The sequence below is a fragment of the Castanea sativa genome, chromosome 11, assembly GCF_040712315.1.
Source record: "Castanea sativa cultivar Marrone di Chiusa Pesio chromosome 11, ASM4071231v1".
Classification (NCBI taxonomy): Eukaryota; Viridiplantae; Streptophyta; class Magnoliopsida; order Fagales; family Fagaceae; genus Castanea; species Castanea sativa.
The window spans coordinates 24,121,088-24,136,087 of record NC_134023.1 but is presented as its reverse complement, the minus strand read 5'-3'; the positions used below and the strand labels follow the sequence as shown (position 1 = coordinate 24,136,087).

General features: G+C 32.9%; 3 protein-coding genes across 7 annotated transcripts in view; 2 read left to right on the top strand and 1 right to left on the bottom strand.

Moving 5' to 3' along the window:
* The window catches only part of LOC142615745 (anaphase-promoting complex subunit 10), a 29,315-nt gene that overhangs the window by 569 nt on the left and 13,746 nt on the right, over nt 1-15,000 (bottom strand). The window contains exons 1-6 of one of the 5 annotated variants that reach the window (XM_075788561.1): nt 6,813-7,042; nt 6,317-6,453; nt 1,251-1,490; nt 1,108-1,168; nt 890-982; nt 638-708 (exon numbers count right to left, since the gene is read on the bottom strand). In XM_075788561.1, the coding sequence (XP_075644676.1) occupies nt 638-708; nt 890-982; nt 1,108-1,168; nt 1,251-1,429 (404 nt within the window). In that variant the 5' untranslated portion in view covers nt 1,430-1,490; nt 6,317-6,453; nt 6,813-7,042. Of the gene's footprint in view, nt 1-637; nt 709-889; nt 983-1,107; nt 1,169-1,250; nt 1,491-6,316; nt 6,454-6,812; nt 7,043-15,000 lie in introns of those variants that run through there. The other 4 variants (XM_075788564.1, XM_075788562.1, XM_075788565.1 and 1 more) reach the window with 4 other exon arrangements.
* On the top strand, nt 11,307-11,969 carry LOC142616254 (uncharacterized). Its single transcript, XM_075789135.1, has one exon. It carries the CDS (start codon nt 11,307-11,309, stop codon nt 11,967-11,969), a length of 663 nt encoding a protein of 220 aa, XP_075645250.1.
* Nucleotides 11,966-15,000, top strand: part of LOC142616253 (uncharacterized) — a 5,262-nt gene continuing 2,227 nt past the window's right edge. Inside the window, exons 1-3 of the mRNA XM_075789134.1 lie at nt 11,966-12,425; nt 12,525-14,030; nt 14,113-15,000. The exon at nt 14,113-15,000 is cut by the window's right edge and continues 188 nt beyond it. Of these exons, the coding sequence (XP_075645249.1) occupies nt 11,966-12,425; nt 12,525-14,030; nt 14,113-15,000 (2,854 nt within the window). The remainder of the gene's footprint in view (nt 12,426-12,524; nt 14,031-14,112) is intronic.

Sequence of the window (15,000 nt, the reverse complement as noted above, 5' to 3'; positions counted from 1 at the left end):
ACGACAAATTAAGCACAAATGCATAGCATAATATACCAATGTCATTCCAAAATATAAAAGAGGAATTGTCTCACAAATTCTGTTTTGCTTTGGCACTGTACCATGCACGTCTGGTCCAGAACATTTACAAATTACAGGTGCTTGGATAGTAGAGAGGTAATCTTCTTTTAGAGACTATATTAATCATAGACGATAGCTGTTCTTGATAAGTTACGTGAACAATAAGTGATATTTCACAGATTCTTTATCTGTCAACAGATTGTAAAAAGATAGCTCATGGGCCTTGAAAACATCCACAAGATGTTTTGAAATGAATCTCTCATACTTTCCTATATGTAAGTTCTTTCACAGATTCTTTATCTGTCAACAGATTGTAAAAAGATAGCGAATGGGCCTTGAAAACATCCACAAGATGTTTTGAAATGAATCTCTCATACTTTCCTACATGTAAGTTCTTCTACTAATAATTTTGTGCATAGTTGCAATGATATAAGAAAAAAAGCACTCAAAATAAGATCCATTATTCACTGGTAATTCAAAACTCTCAAAACAAGAAAAGAAATTGAAGATCAATTTGCGAGTAGTTGAAAGAAAAATAGCAAAAATAGTACACGTAAAAGTAGCCTCAACTGCTTACCTAGGATCATTTCCAGACAAGGACAGATATACCCAACCACTTGGCTTGAGAAGTTCCACAGTTTTTATCTCCTAAACATATTTGCAGGGAGAAGAACCAGATTAACCAAATTGACTCTTGGTGAGCAAATTAAACACAAAACAAAAGAGAAAAAAAATGTAGATTACTGCTTGTGTTAAACATGTTCCGATTAAATACTAGTAAAATTGATGCTTGAAGGGTATTCTTAAAAACCCAAATCAAAGAAATTACCTTCAGATTGTGGAAGCCATCGCCAGCACGAATGGAGATCTTACTGGGTGTGTAGCTCTCATCAAGCTTGAAATCCACATAAAGAACAATTAACTTCATAAACAAACAACCCCATTAATTGCTATTGACCCGCATACACAAACAAAGGAACTAAACAAAAAAATTTAAGATTTAAAAAAGGATTATTAAAAAAAAAAAAGAATCTGCATATGACATACTTGAAGCTTAACTTTCTTCTGAAATTGAATATTAACCAAATGAGGTTGTGCACCATCTGATCTGAGACAAAACAGAAAAAATGTAATCAGGGTTTGAAAGACAGAGAGAGAGGTTCGGGTACAGAGAGTTTGTAATTAATTACTGCCAATAGGTCTCAAGGTTCTCGTCACGGAGGGCAGAGACGCCATTGCCGGGCTTGCAAGAGCTTACACTCCAGGCAGCCTTTTTCCCCATTTCTCTAAGGTCATCTTCCACTATCAGCGCCTGATTCCCACCAGTAACTTTCCCTTCTTCTTCTCCCTCTGACAATTCCGTCGCCATAAGCCTAACTTTTTACTTTGTTGCTATTAGTCTTTTCAAAATCTCTGAAGGAACCTGCAATCTATTGAGAGATCAAACATAAACCCTAAAAAATGGACCTGACCCTTGTAACAAAGAAGCTATTTGAATAAAAACCAAAATATTCAAACTTAAGAATCTAAAATTATCTATACATGTAATAAGTTTGTAAAATAAAATTGAAATAGACTACTGGGATTAATTTGGTATACTGCTGAGTGCTGGCTCCACTTGAAAAGGAAAGGGCTTGCAGGGTGTATATATTGAATTTCATGTTTCATTCAAAATCGTGTAAGAAATCACAGTTTTGTAATGTTATTTTCATCCCATGAGAACTACTAACTTAACTCCATTTCTTAATTTGCAGTTTTAAATTTCAAAACAGAATATTTATCTAAAACAGTGTATCTAGTGCTGACTAGTTCTAGCATGGTTGTTCCTTAAAACAGTCTTTTTCATGAGGAGATGGGGGGGGGGGATATGCCAATCAAATTATCCATGTCAGATGTTCTCTTGTCTTTTCTTTACTAAAAATTCAGTAAGTTCTACATATAACTACTAGAGATGATAGTAGCCCAATGTCATTCTTATCATTACTATATTCATTTATGCTAAAAAAAGTAGCACCAATACTTATACCAGTAGAACTGAAGATAACCATCAACACATTCCAAACCAACAAGGAGATTAACACATGATTATTATAGTTAGACATTAATTCCCTTATCAGAAATATTTTCTTTTACTTTTTATTTCCTTCAAAATTTCACATCTCCAAAGTCATTTCAATAAATGAACAAAGTCACACACAAACTAACTAACTACTTGATGAAAGACATATTATGTGGGTTAAAAACTTCTGAAACACACTTTGTCAACTACTTTTTCGTGAACCAGTAATCTAGTTTCTATTCTACAACAGTGAAAATTCTAAACAAACATAACAGCAACAAAAAAACAAAAAACAAAAAAATTTGAATGATTCCAGGCCCCAGGGTCATAAATTACAAGTAGCAAAATGAAAACAAATGAACCAATCGAAATTGGCATTCACATACCAACATCTTATCTGCACAAAGTAGATTATGTATCAACAACCCAACAACAACAACAATTAGACTCAGCCATTTACATAGTGGATGACCCAACTTATATCTATACTAGATCAGTTCATAATAAAACGCAAAATTCTTATCCATATATGTTTTCAAATATTAATGATTGCAACCATGGAATTTATTATCATCCAAATATGCATGGCATCAGCAATAATTATTAATCTTATGAGGTGAGACAACAGAAAATACTAATTATGCAATCACCACATGCTGAGTACATCTTTTGCTTCAACAAAATGTATCCTTGCCTAGGAAACACGGACACGGGTACGACACGGTGAGCTGAGCATTTTTTGATAAATTTTAACATAAAATGGTTGGTACGATAAGGATACGACAGAGAAGCGGTAAGAAACTATAGAATATATGGAACAACACAGAAAGATTTTGTTATAATGAAAGGAGGAGAAGAGAGCTATTAATGAAGGGCTCATCTTTATGATTTTGATCACTTAAATTGATTTCATTGAATTTACAGGTTTTAACCAATAATTAAAAACTCTTCTTCCAATTTGTCATTGATCAATGTTATCAGAAACTTGTATAGATTTTACAGCATCAGAAGTCAATAAATTCAGATAATTGTGGACTATTCAGGAAATTTTCTTAGATCTGCCCATGGGTATATCCAATCTGTGCAATTGAAGCAGTAGTTTTAGGTAGTTGTCAGCGTGTACTGGACCCTTTTCATGTGCTTTTTATCAGTAGTAGCCTCAGGAAGCTGCATTTCAACTTATCAGTAGAGAATAAAGAAAGTACTAAAAGATGACGATTTTACTTTCATGTATAACTCCTGATGTGGAAGCCCTTAAAAAGGACGTCTTTTCTTACATTTTCTACATCTAGATTATGGAAGATTATGAATTTGTACATAACATCAAGATTATAGACTGTTAGACATGTTTAATGCATTATAATTTAAGATTCATAGTGTGCTCAATATCATTCAAATTTCCAGCCTTTTCTTATATAAATTTTAAAAGCAGAAATTGATACTAGACAGAACCAAACTAATGGATCAATATTTTTTCTTTCCAAAAATTTTAAGTATATTGAAATTTTCTACAATTTTAAATTTATGCAGAACTAGATATTTTAATGATTGGACCCAAATTCCATACAGATTTAAGGCTTCCATTAAGAGCATACTACTAGTAATGGATTGCAATAGCACCAGTGCATTATGCATCCTTGGAGTTGATCAGCAGCATGGGTCAGAAAACAATTGTTTTATATTTAGCTACATTATAATTTTTATAATATAAAGGTCTATTTTAAAAACAACTAGTAATGGATGGATTGCTCAATTTTTCAATGCATAATTTGATTTGGTAACAAATCTCCTAATAAGAATTACCAATCTTAAAAAGCACTATTCTTATTTTATTATTTTGTTTCAAGATTTTTTCCATAACTGTATATAGATGATTAGACGTACTAGAAAGCTGTGTAGGGGGGGGGGGGGGGTGGTTCATTGGTATGGTTGACTGATTTTAGGGTGAGACTTTCCACCACACCCACACGGTTTGTTTTCCAAAAGTGGAAACTAATGCCAGACCATAAAGATTGGAGAGCAAACTTCCGATGGTGGTTTTCTATCAACGAGCTTGGTTGCTGCCGGTGGGAAAAGAATTCACAAAATCAAAGGGAGGAAAGGGAGTTACTCATTAGCCACTGTAAGAGAAGGAGGCCTTGGCGAAGGAGCCCAAACAGAGGGGTGTCCAATGATTGAAGGTTAGAGGTTAGAGATTAGAGTGTTATTGCGATTGCTCTTGAAATTTCTCCCCTTCAAATTGGAGGTAGTGTCTGAGATGTAAGGGTGCAGAAAGGGAGATCTAAAAGAGCAAATGGCAATTTGAGAGGAGAACAGGGAGATCTGAGAGAAGAATTTGGGGAAATGGGAGGTGATCAATGCCCTTTCACTTGGTTTTTAAACCTACCCACCGACGACCGCACTGACCTTATTGGTTTTTTTTTTTTGGTTAATTTCATTTAATAGTTACAATAATGGGGGAGGGGAAATTTGAACCCTGGTTATCCTAGTAAAGGAGAGCAGGCTATACCACTAAGCTACAAGGCTTTTGACTAATTTCATCAGTTTTTTGGATTTTGGTACCGGCTGCTGCACCGATCTCGACAGAAGCTGCCATTGCCTTTTTTTGGATCAACGAGGTTGGCTATTATAGGTGCTGGTTCAGTGGTTGAGCACTCTTATGTGTGTGTGTGTAGTATGATATTACTTGATTTAATCCATGATGAAAATCATTGCCACCTAATTTATCTTATATCCTTACAAATTTACAAAGAAATAATAGAATGACCAGATCAGCTTTCCTTAAAAAAAATTAATATATGCATGGATTCAAAGCCAAGTCCTTGGTTTATAAAGTATATACAAAATACTCATGATTTTTTATTCAGAATGGTGAATGGTAAGATAGCTAGGCCAAAAAGACAAGATAGTAATTGCTAGTATGAGTCACCAACAGCTGGGGCATGATATAGATGTGATACAACTACTACTGCCACAAAACATGTATACGAATAATAATGTCTTCCTAATAAATTTATGAAGTGTATAGCTTGCGCCAAGTCCATTAGAAACTCGACATCACAAGGAGCATCCATGTTAAACAAACAGAACATACATTGCCTTGGTGCTAGGATACAAATTGTCTGCAAAGGAGCTTTTCTAGAAGATGAAGAAAGCTTGGTGGAGAAAATCCATTTATGTAGGATAAACAACACAGGCTATCCTTGAGCAGAGAGACTACATTTCCAATCAATGCACTTTTCGCTATCTATGATAAGACGAATTCAGATTTTTGAATCCATTAGTTGCAGAGTGGATTCATACTGCCCTTTACTTAAAGGCAGGTAAAGATTGACCCCGCATCAACTATCAGAGGAAAGTCTACTGACTTTCCTTGAGTACTTTAGAGTTTCCTAAGGGGTCTCTTAGTTCAAGCATAATTATATAATCTGAACCGTGTATTTTTCTATTTTGTATTTTACTGAATTGTTAGACTGTCATTACTTTTATTTATTTATTTATTTTGCACATACGGTAACGTACGACTATTTTTTTTAAAAACTATATACGTGTCAGAATTTTAAATAGGCAGTTATCCTATTTGTCATCACGTCCTTAAATGCAGGAACCAACTTTCTCTCAGCTTCGTCTATTATATATAATATAGATAAACAGACAAAATACTAAAATCAAAGCATCAGTTATAGGAGGAAAAAGACTAATGAAGCATATTTAAATTTAAAAAGTTAAAAAAGAAAAAACTTGGGAAATATTAAGAGGAACAAACTACTTCCTAACTTCCCAAATAGCACTTGAATTTACATATCCAGTAATTGAGTTGTATTAAATAAAAGAAAAATACATTAAAAAAATTTTAAACTCACATTTAAAAATTAATTATTTCATTCATAATTTTATATAGCAAAACGCAACAACATCCAACAATTTTGTTTTTCAATTTTTTGAAGTTATACCTGTGACCGTTGATCAATACCAATTTTAAAGCAAAACCTTAATAAGAAAACAAATCTCTCATATTTCTTTAAATGGTGTTTAGTGCAAACCCTTAATATGGTTGATCAAACTTTAAAGTTTAAAGGATGCAATTGCGTGAATAATTATGTTGGTCAGGGGGTTTGTCACGTGAAATAACAAAAGGGAATTGTAATATTGTCTTCTACCCAGATCTAAGAAAAAGAAAAAAAAAAAAAATCTTACCGGACTGTATCTATGTCTCTATCTATGTCTCTCTAATAACTCTGGCGCTTTCTCTGCTTCTTTCATCGCCTCTCCCTTTCATCTGCTTCTTTCTCTACTTTCAACGCCTCTCCCTGATCGTATTTAACTTTGAATCCCTGAACAAAAAATAGACTTTTTTACAAAAACTAAGCCAATCGTAACAGAGAACACCAATATCCTAAACCAAAATTAGTATATATATAGATATATATTCAAAGAATTTTCAAATGGCAAAACCCAAGAAATTGTAAAAATAAATGGGAACGAAGAACTCTCTCCTTCTCTCTTATTTCTCTGTTTTTGCCCTCCCCAAACCTAAATCATATATAACCCCAAATTTCAAAATATCAAATCAAACCCTAAAGTTTCCCAAATACCTAAATAAAAATCAATCCAACCAAATTTCTCAAAACTAATTCATTTTTCATACCCAAACCCAGATCTAAGAAAGAATGAAAAAAAAAAAAAAACTTACCGGTGGTAGTTCTTTCAATGTCTGTCTCCTTCTCATCTCTGTATCGCAAGGTTCATTTTTTTCTCCCTCTCTATCTCTGGATCGCAAGCATGTTAAGAAAATTGCAAAGGAAGCGAAAAGAACCCTCTCTCTTTCTCGGCCTCTCTCTGTTTCATCACCCTTCTCTCTATCTCGGTCTCTCTATTTCTCTTGATCTCTGTCCTTTCTCCTTGTAGCCATCTTTGTTTTTTGTTTTTAAAGATATCCGTACGGTACAATGGTTGGATTTTTAACCCTGCCACGTCTGACAATTAAAAAGCAAGAAGGGTTACATTAAAAATAAAGTCCGTTTAAAAAAAAAAGAAAAAAATCATTTCAGTTAAAAAAATCCTAGCGGTCTGTTTTAATCAGATTACGTTTAATATCTTCTCTCTCTAAAATAAATGACCTATCGATACTTCGACTCAGAGAAAGAGAAGAAGGGGAAAAAGAAATTGGGATCCAGTGGACGTTCGTGCGGCCGGCCATCACGATTTGATCTTCTGCTCTATTTCATCTCTTTTCTGCAACAAAACTTTTCTGAAGGTCAGCATCTTCCTTTTTTGTATATCTGTTTTCAATGAAAAATTCCTGTCGAATTTTCTAGGGTTCTTCTTTAACTCCTTTTGAAAAATAGATGGGTTGGTTCCTTTTTCTATGCAAAAATTATAATTTCGGGTTTATACTACATAATTAAGCATCTTAGTTTTCTATATATCTGTTTTGAAAAAAAAAAATTCCTACCGAATTTTCTAGGGTTGTTCTTTTGACTCCTTTTGAAAAAATAGATGGGTTTGTTCCTTTTTCTATGCATAAAATATAATTTCGGTTTTATGTCCTGGTAACATAAGGGATTTTGCCTTTGATTTTGCCATTGTCAAACCCATTTCCAGTTTCTGTTTTATGGTTTTTAACTTTTATTTTTATTTTAAAATTTTTTTTAATTTGAATCATATCTGATTTAGATTGGGTTATTCTTTTTTAATATTTGTGCTTCTGAACGTTTGTTTATTTAATTAATAACTTTTCAACCTCTTTGAATTGCCGCCTCTCCTCTCTCCTTACTGTTTGTGCTAAAAAAACATGTTCCCTGTTTTATTGTGGATGTATATTTGTTTTAAAGAATCAGTGAATTTTTTTTTACAGTATATTATGTTTTTATTTTTCCCTTATTGTATTTGATTAAATAGCTAATATTTTGCTTAAAATTATGTCGTTAAATATTTAGGGATTAATTCTTAAACACTGTTGTGTGGTGTACACATTTTCGATTAGTTTGTTTATATTTAGAATAAAACTTTTTATTCTTCTGTTTTGAACAGAATTCCAGTAACTGATACATAGTAGAGCAGAATGCCAATCTAGACTCAATTCTTATCCTTGAGCATAATCTCTTGGTAACAGAACTTTGTAATTTTTTTAAGGTTCCGCTTTATTATGGCTCACCATATATTCATCGAGAATGAACAATCACAAAACAAGTGATACCTGCTTTCAATTATCTTTTTACAAAGAACACACTGAGTATTAAGATTAGTACCCCATCGCTGTAGACTTAATCTATTGTGGATATTTTTTCTTCCTACTACAGTTTGATGCACCTGCACAAAAATGTCATTGTTTTCTCAGTAATCCAAATTAGCATATTTTCCCTTCGATATTAGTTTGTAGTTTATATACTATAGCTGTAGAAATATGTGTAAGTTAGAATTTAGTTGACTCAACCTATATCATCCTTTATGGACTTATAAATAAGTCTCTCTCTTTCTCCACAAATTTATTGGTTTTTTTCCTTTCTCCCATTAATTTGAGATCGATATACTACTAAATCAATGCAGTTGTTCCAATAGAATTCATCTTTTGAAAATAACTTTCAAATATTTACGACTGAAGAGTTTCTTTCTTTTATCCCAGTATTGTTAATTAATTCCATAAGAATTCTCACATTGTGTCAAAAAGTGTTACTGTTTGATGTTAATTTTGCCAAATTTTTTGCCATCATCATGTAGGAAATATCCAATAAATTGTTAAGAACTAAAACAATCTTTCATATTTTTTGTAACTTAAACCATATTACAATGTTTACTTCCGCTTCTTTTGTATTCTTGCTGTCATCTTTCTTTGCTGCAGTTTTAAAAAACTTCTTACCCTTTCATTTTGTTCAATGCTGAGTTTTTTGCCAGGTACAACACGGTTATTTTGCAAGAAGAGTTTCTGCATCAAACTAAGAGGTTTCGATAGCCTGATTTTCCCTCTATTTATCTCATAATTTGAATTAAATTTTCTCCGTTGATCTGTTTAGTTTTGATTAGGCTCTGACTTGCATATTTTACTCTACTTTTTCCTTCAATTTTTATTAATTTAATGTATTCTTATTTTGTATTTTACTGAATTGTTAGACTATCATTACTTTTATTTATTTATTTATTTATTTTGCTATGCTTTTAATGGCCTGCATTTGATGCCTCCATCATGTTCACGTATTGAATTAACTTGATTTCCCACATTCTTAAACAAACGGCACCTTTGTCAATAAAAAATTGACATCCAGTCTGTTTTGCTTCTTTTTTGTCAGCACCTGTACCCAAGGTCAGCATTTTGTTACTTGATGTGTTATATTCTTTACTTTGATACTTTCTTTTTGAGTTATTATAACCCAGTTTTTTTGTGAGTGGCGTAATGGGGTTTACCCATTGAATATGTGTAAGGAAAAACATGTTTGGCATTTAATAATAGTTGAATATTGATTTGTTATGAATATTAATGTTTATAGGACATGTTTGGCATTTAATAATGGTTGAATATTGATTTGTTATGAATATTAATGTTTATGGGATGGACAAGAATAGTAGAACCATCTATAAATCAGATTGACCTCTATATGTGCTGAATTTTGAAAAAACAGGCTGAACTTTTCATTTAAAAGGAACATTGGCAAGTTAATTGAAAATTAAAACCATTTTACAGTTTAGTACAGTTTGTTTAAATGCTGATATCCTTTTTACTTATCTCATATTTGGAATTACATTTTATTCATTTACTGTAATCCTGTTTTAATTGGCTTTGATTTACATGTTTTACCTAACTTCTGTCTTTACAAATTCATTTCTTCAGTCAATTCTCCCTTTTACTTATTTCACATCCTCACCACTATTTTTTATTTTTTGAATTTGAATTAAAATCCGGATGTTTATTATCTCTCTTCCAATGCTTTGGCCTGAGATTTACTGTGTTTTTTCAGATTGAACTGCATTTTCTCTGATTGCCTTTGTTGTTTTTCTTCTTCATAATTAATTTTATTATTATTTCATTATTGATGTATGCCTCTAATTTACTAGAATAATTATTAAACTTTGTGTTTTTTTAAGCTTTGTACTGCTGCTTATTAAACTTTGTTTCCTTTAATTTTTGTACTGCTCAGGCCTTTGGGCACAGTTTATTAGCAGCCTTTATAAATGTTGATGTTGTTAGTTTTGTTTATTCATTTTATTTTTATTGTGTTTACAATAGTGTTTTGGATTGAATGCTTATAGATGCTTTAATTCTATTTATTTATTTTATAACACACTTTCACATATGTATAAGATCTCAGTTTATAGCAGCTCATTTCTGAAGTTTTGAAAAAAAAAATGGAAAATGCAAGACAAGCACGATTAAAAAGACGGATGCTAGTGTTTGAAAGACGATCCAGCAGAAAATGGCATGAAAGGAAAAATAGTTTACAAAATAGGCTTATCCAGGCTAGGAAATCCAGGGGAATGGTCATTGCTGAAAAGAGGAAAAAAAACAAGAGAGATAGAACAGCATTAACACATGACTGCTCTATGGTCCATTCACCTGGTACAAATATAGATTTTTATGGGTCAAGAGGTACGTTTCTGTTTCTGCCACTTTACTCTTATAAATTTTTTTAACATTTCTTCATAAAAAATTGAAAATAAAACTTTCTATTCACATTGGTTATTAGATATTGATGTTGGCATGGATCATTCCTATGAAGAAACTAGATTGAACATAAGTACGGATGATACTTTGGTAGAAGATGGATTCAATAATTGTGATATATCTCAACAAATCCAACAACCAGAAAGTCAGAGTGGTTGCGAAGAATTTCCAAGTAAATGACTTGACTTAAATTTACAAAGGAAAAAAAAATTATATTCTTTTTTGTTTATATCATTATTGTTGTTCTGATATTTTAAAATTCATATAGGAAAATATACTGAACCTTGGAATTTTGGCTCGCCTTCTTATATATGCATGCATTGCAGTTCAATTTTATGGTATGAAGAGAGAACAGTTAAATCTAAGAGGCCTAGGAACCCAAAATTCTCTCTCTGTTGTATGGAGGGTAAGGTTAAGTTACCTTTGCTTAAGAAGCCACCTCCTCTTATTGATGAGCTTTTAGATCCTCTTGGTAGTCAATGATCTAAAACGTTCAGAACTCAAATAAGAACTTATAATGCAATGTTCACAATGACATCTATGGGTGGCAAAGTAGATAGTAGAATTAACGATGGAAGACACGCTTACATTTTCAAACTTAATGGCCAAAACCATCATAGAATTGGAACTCTTCTTCCTAATGATGGCCAAGATCCACAATTTGCACAATTATATTTCTACGATACTGAAGATGAAGTTGAAAATAGAATGAATATCTTTAGTAATGATGAAATTGATAGTGACCTTGATCCATCTATTGTTGATGCATTGGTCCAAATGCTTGATGAAACAAACACTTTAGTGAAGATATTTCGGATGTCTAGAGACCGTTTCTTTGATACTGATGTTCACCGTTTAAGATTGCGCCTTATTGGCTCACGAACTACAAATGGAAGAGAATATAACCTGCCTACATGTTCAGAAATTGCAGCAATTATCATTGGTGATATCGATGCTGAGAATGCACATCGTGATATTATTGTTGAGTTAAAAGAAGGAGGGTTACAACGTATTAATGTGCTGCATCCTTCATACATGGCATTACAATATCCTCTTTTATTCCCATATGGTGAAGATGGTTTTAGGCTCGGCATTTTGTATAGTAATGTAGATGGAATCAGATCTGATACAACTGATTCTGTCACTATGAGAGAATATTATGCATATCGCTTGCAAGAACGTGAACATGAATGACATACTTGGTAAATGGTGGTAGATTGTTTCAACAATTTGTTGTAGATGCCTACACATGTATTGAAGAAATCCGGCTGATGTGGGTAAAAGAGAACCAAGACAAATTAAGGATAGAATTGTATAAAGGACTGAAAGATGCAGTTATGAGAGGAGATACCACCCCTGCATCTTCAGGCAAGAGATTTGTTCTACCTTCAAGTTTCACTGGAAGTCCAAGGTATATGATTGAAAACTATCAAGATGCAATGGCAATCTGTAGATGGGTAGGTTATCCGGACCTATTTATTACCTTCACTTGCAACACGAAATGGCCAGAAATTGATCTTTTCCTATCTAGGAAACCTGGACAGAAAGTAGAAGATCGACCTGATGTGATTGCAAGAGTGTTCAAGATAAAGCTTGATCAACTCTTATATGATTTAAAGCATGGTCAACACTTTGGGAAAGTAATTGCAGGTATACTAAACTTTATATTTTAAATATTTTTCCCTTCTTCTTTACTTGGTTTAATAGTAAATCTAAATAAATGTAACTAACTTACTATTTTGGTGGCAGTTGTCTACACTGTTGAATATCAAAAGAGAGGGTTACCTCATGCACACATTTTACTTTTTCTGCATCATGATGACAAGCATCCTACAGCAGCAGAAATTAATAGAATAATTTCAGCAGAAATTCCAGATTTGAATGAAGTCTCTTTGGTTTATGAAGCTGTCAAAAAATATATGGTTCAAGGTCCTTGCGGCTCTATTAATTCAAAGGCAAGTTGTATGATTGAAAACAAATGTACAAAGCACTTCCCTAAAAAATTTTGTTCGCAAACCACTGTTGATGAAGATGGTTTCCCAATATATAGAAGAAGGAATAATGGAAGATTTGTTGAAAGAAATGAAGTCAAACTTGATAATCGATTCATAGTTCCATACAATATTGACTTATTGGTGAAATTTCAAGCACACATAAATGTCGAGTGGTGTAATCGTTCAAGATCTATCAAGTACTTATTTAAATATATAACAAAAGGACCTGATCGTGCAACTTTGGTTCTTGAAGAAAATTTACATATTGATTCTTCTACTGGAATGCAGCATATGACAGATGCTGATGAAGTTAAGACATATTTAAATTGTAGATATGTATCTGCCATAGAGGCATGTTGGAGGATATTTGAATTTCCTATTCACCATCGAGAGCCTGCTGTTCAAAGACTGAATTTTCACAATGAGGATGAGCAACCAGTTGTTTTTGAAGATACTGATTATTTAAATAATGTTGTGAACAAGCCAAATATTGAAAAAACCAAATTTACAGAGTGGATGAAAGCGAATGCATTGTATGAAGAAGCAAGGGAATTGACTTATTCTGAATTTCCTACTAAATGGGTTTGGCATAATAGAGACAAAGAATGGAAATTAAGAAAATCTGGAAGACGTATTGGGCGTATATATTATGCTCATCCTGCAAGTGGAGAACGGTTTTATTTGCGGATGCTACTCAATGTTATTAAAGGACCTAGATCATTTGAGGAAATACGAAATATAAATAATGTTGTGTATCCAACTTTCAGATCAACATGTTATGCACTTGGTTTGCTTGATGATGATAAAGAGTGGCACGAAGCTTTGAATCATGCATCGTGCTGGGCTTCAGGAAAACAGTTGCGAGAACTTTTTGTTACAATGTTGATTTTTTGTGACGTTGCAGACCCATATAAATTATGGATTTCAAATTGGCAGTTGTTATCTGAGGACATTCTGCATCGTCAAAGAACAGTTCTACGGTATGACAATCTACATCTTGAAGACTTCCAATTACAAAACTATGCACTATGTGAAATTGAACAGATTTTGATAAAGAGTGGCAGGTCTTTGCATGAATTTGAGACAATACCATATCCAAATACATTACTTCTCAGACAAAGTAACAATAGAGTATTACAAGAAGAATTGGATTATGATAGAAACTCTTTGGCAGCAGAACATATTAAACTTCTTGCTGGTCTTAATATTGATCAAAGAAATATCTATGATGAAGTAATTAATTCTGTTTCAGAGAATAAAGGTGGTTTTTTTTTTTGTTTATGGGCATGGAGGAACTGGAAAGACTTATCTCTGGAAGACTATTATATGCCGATTGCACTCAGAAGGTAAAATTGTAATTGCAATTGCTTCATCTGGCATTGCTGCATTATTGTTGCCTGGAGGGAGAACAGCTCATTCAAGATTTCAAATACCAATAAATGTGACAGACAGTTCAAGTTGCGGTATTAAACAAGGTTCACAAATTGCAGAACTTATGTCAAAAGCAAGTCTTATAGTTTGGGATGAAGCTCCTATGGCACACCGAAATTGTTTTGAAGCTGTTGACCGGTCATTAAGAGATATATTGCGTTTTTCGAACTCAAACAGTGCAGACACACCTTTTGGAGGAAAAACTGTTGTTCTTGGCGGTGATTTTAGACAAATATTACCAGTGATATCTAAAGGACGAAGAGAACAAATAGTTGAAGCATCAATTAACAAGTCATCATTATGGAATAGTTGCAAAGTTTTCATTCTGACAATAAATATGAGGTTGACACAAAACCCAGGTGATATTGCAGCAAGGGAATTTGCTGAATGGATATTGAAAATTGGTGATGGTGAACTTAGTAATAGTGAAGATGAAACATTGATTGAAATACCGCATGATTTACTAATTCAGCCTGGTGCTTATCCTTTCAATGATATTGTAAAAGCTGCCTATCCTGACTTTGATACAAAATTCAACAACTCCAAGTATTTAGAGGAGAGAGCAATTTTAGCTCCAACAAATGAAGTAGTTGAAGACATAAATGATTACATGATTGATCTTATTAATGCTGATGAAGAGACATATCTTAGTGTAGATTCATTATGTAAAGCTTCAAGCAACATTCTAGACCAAGATGTCATGTATCCAATAGAATTTCTCAATTCATTGAAGTTCCCTGGTATTCCAAATCATAAACTCAGATTGAAAGTAGGTCTGCCAATAATGTTACTTCGGAATT

Coding starts and splice junctions, on each gene's coding strand:
- LOC142616254 (XM_075789135.1), top strand. CDS start 11,307: ATGACATCTATGGGTGGCAAAGTAGATAGTAGAATTAACGATGGAAGA.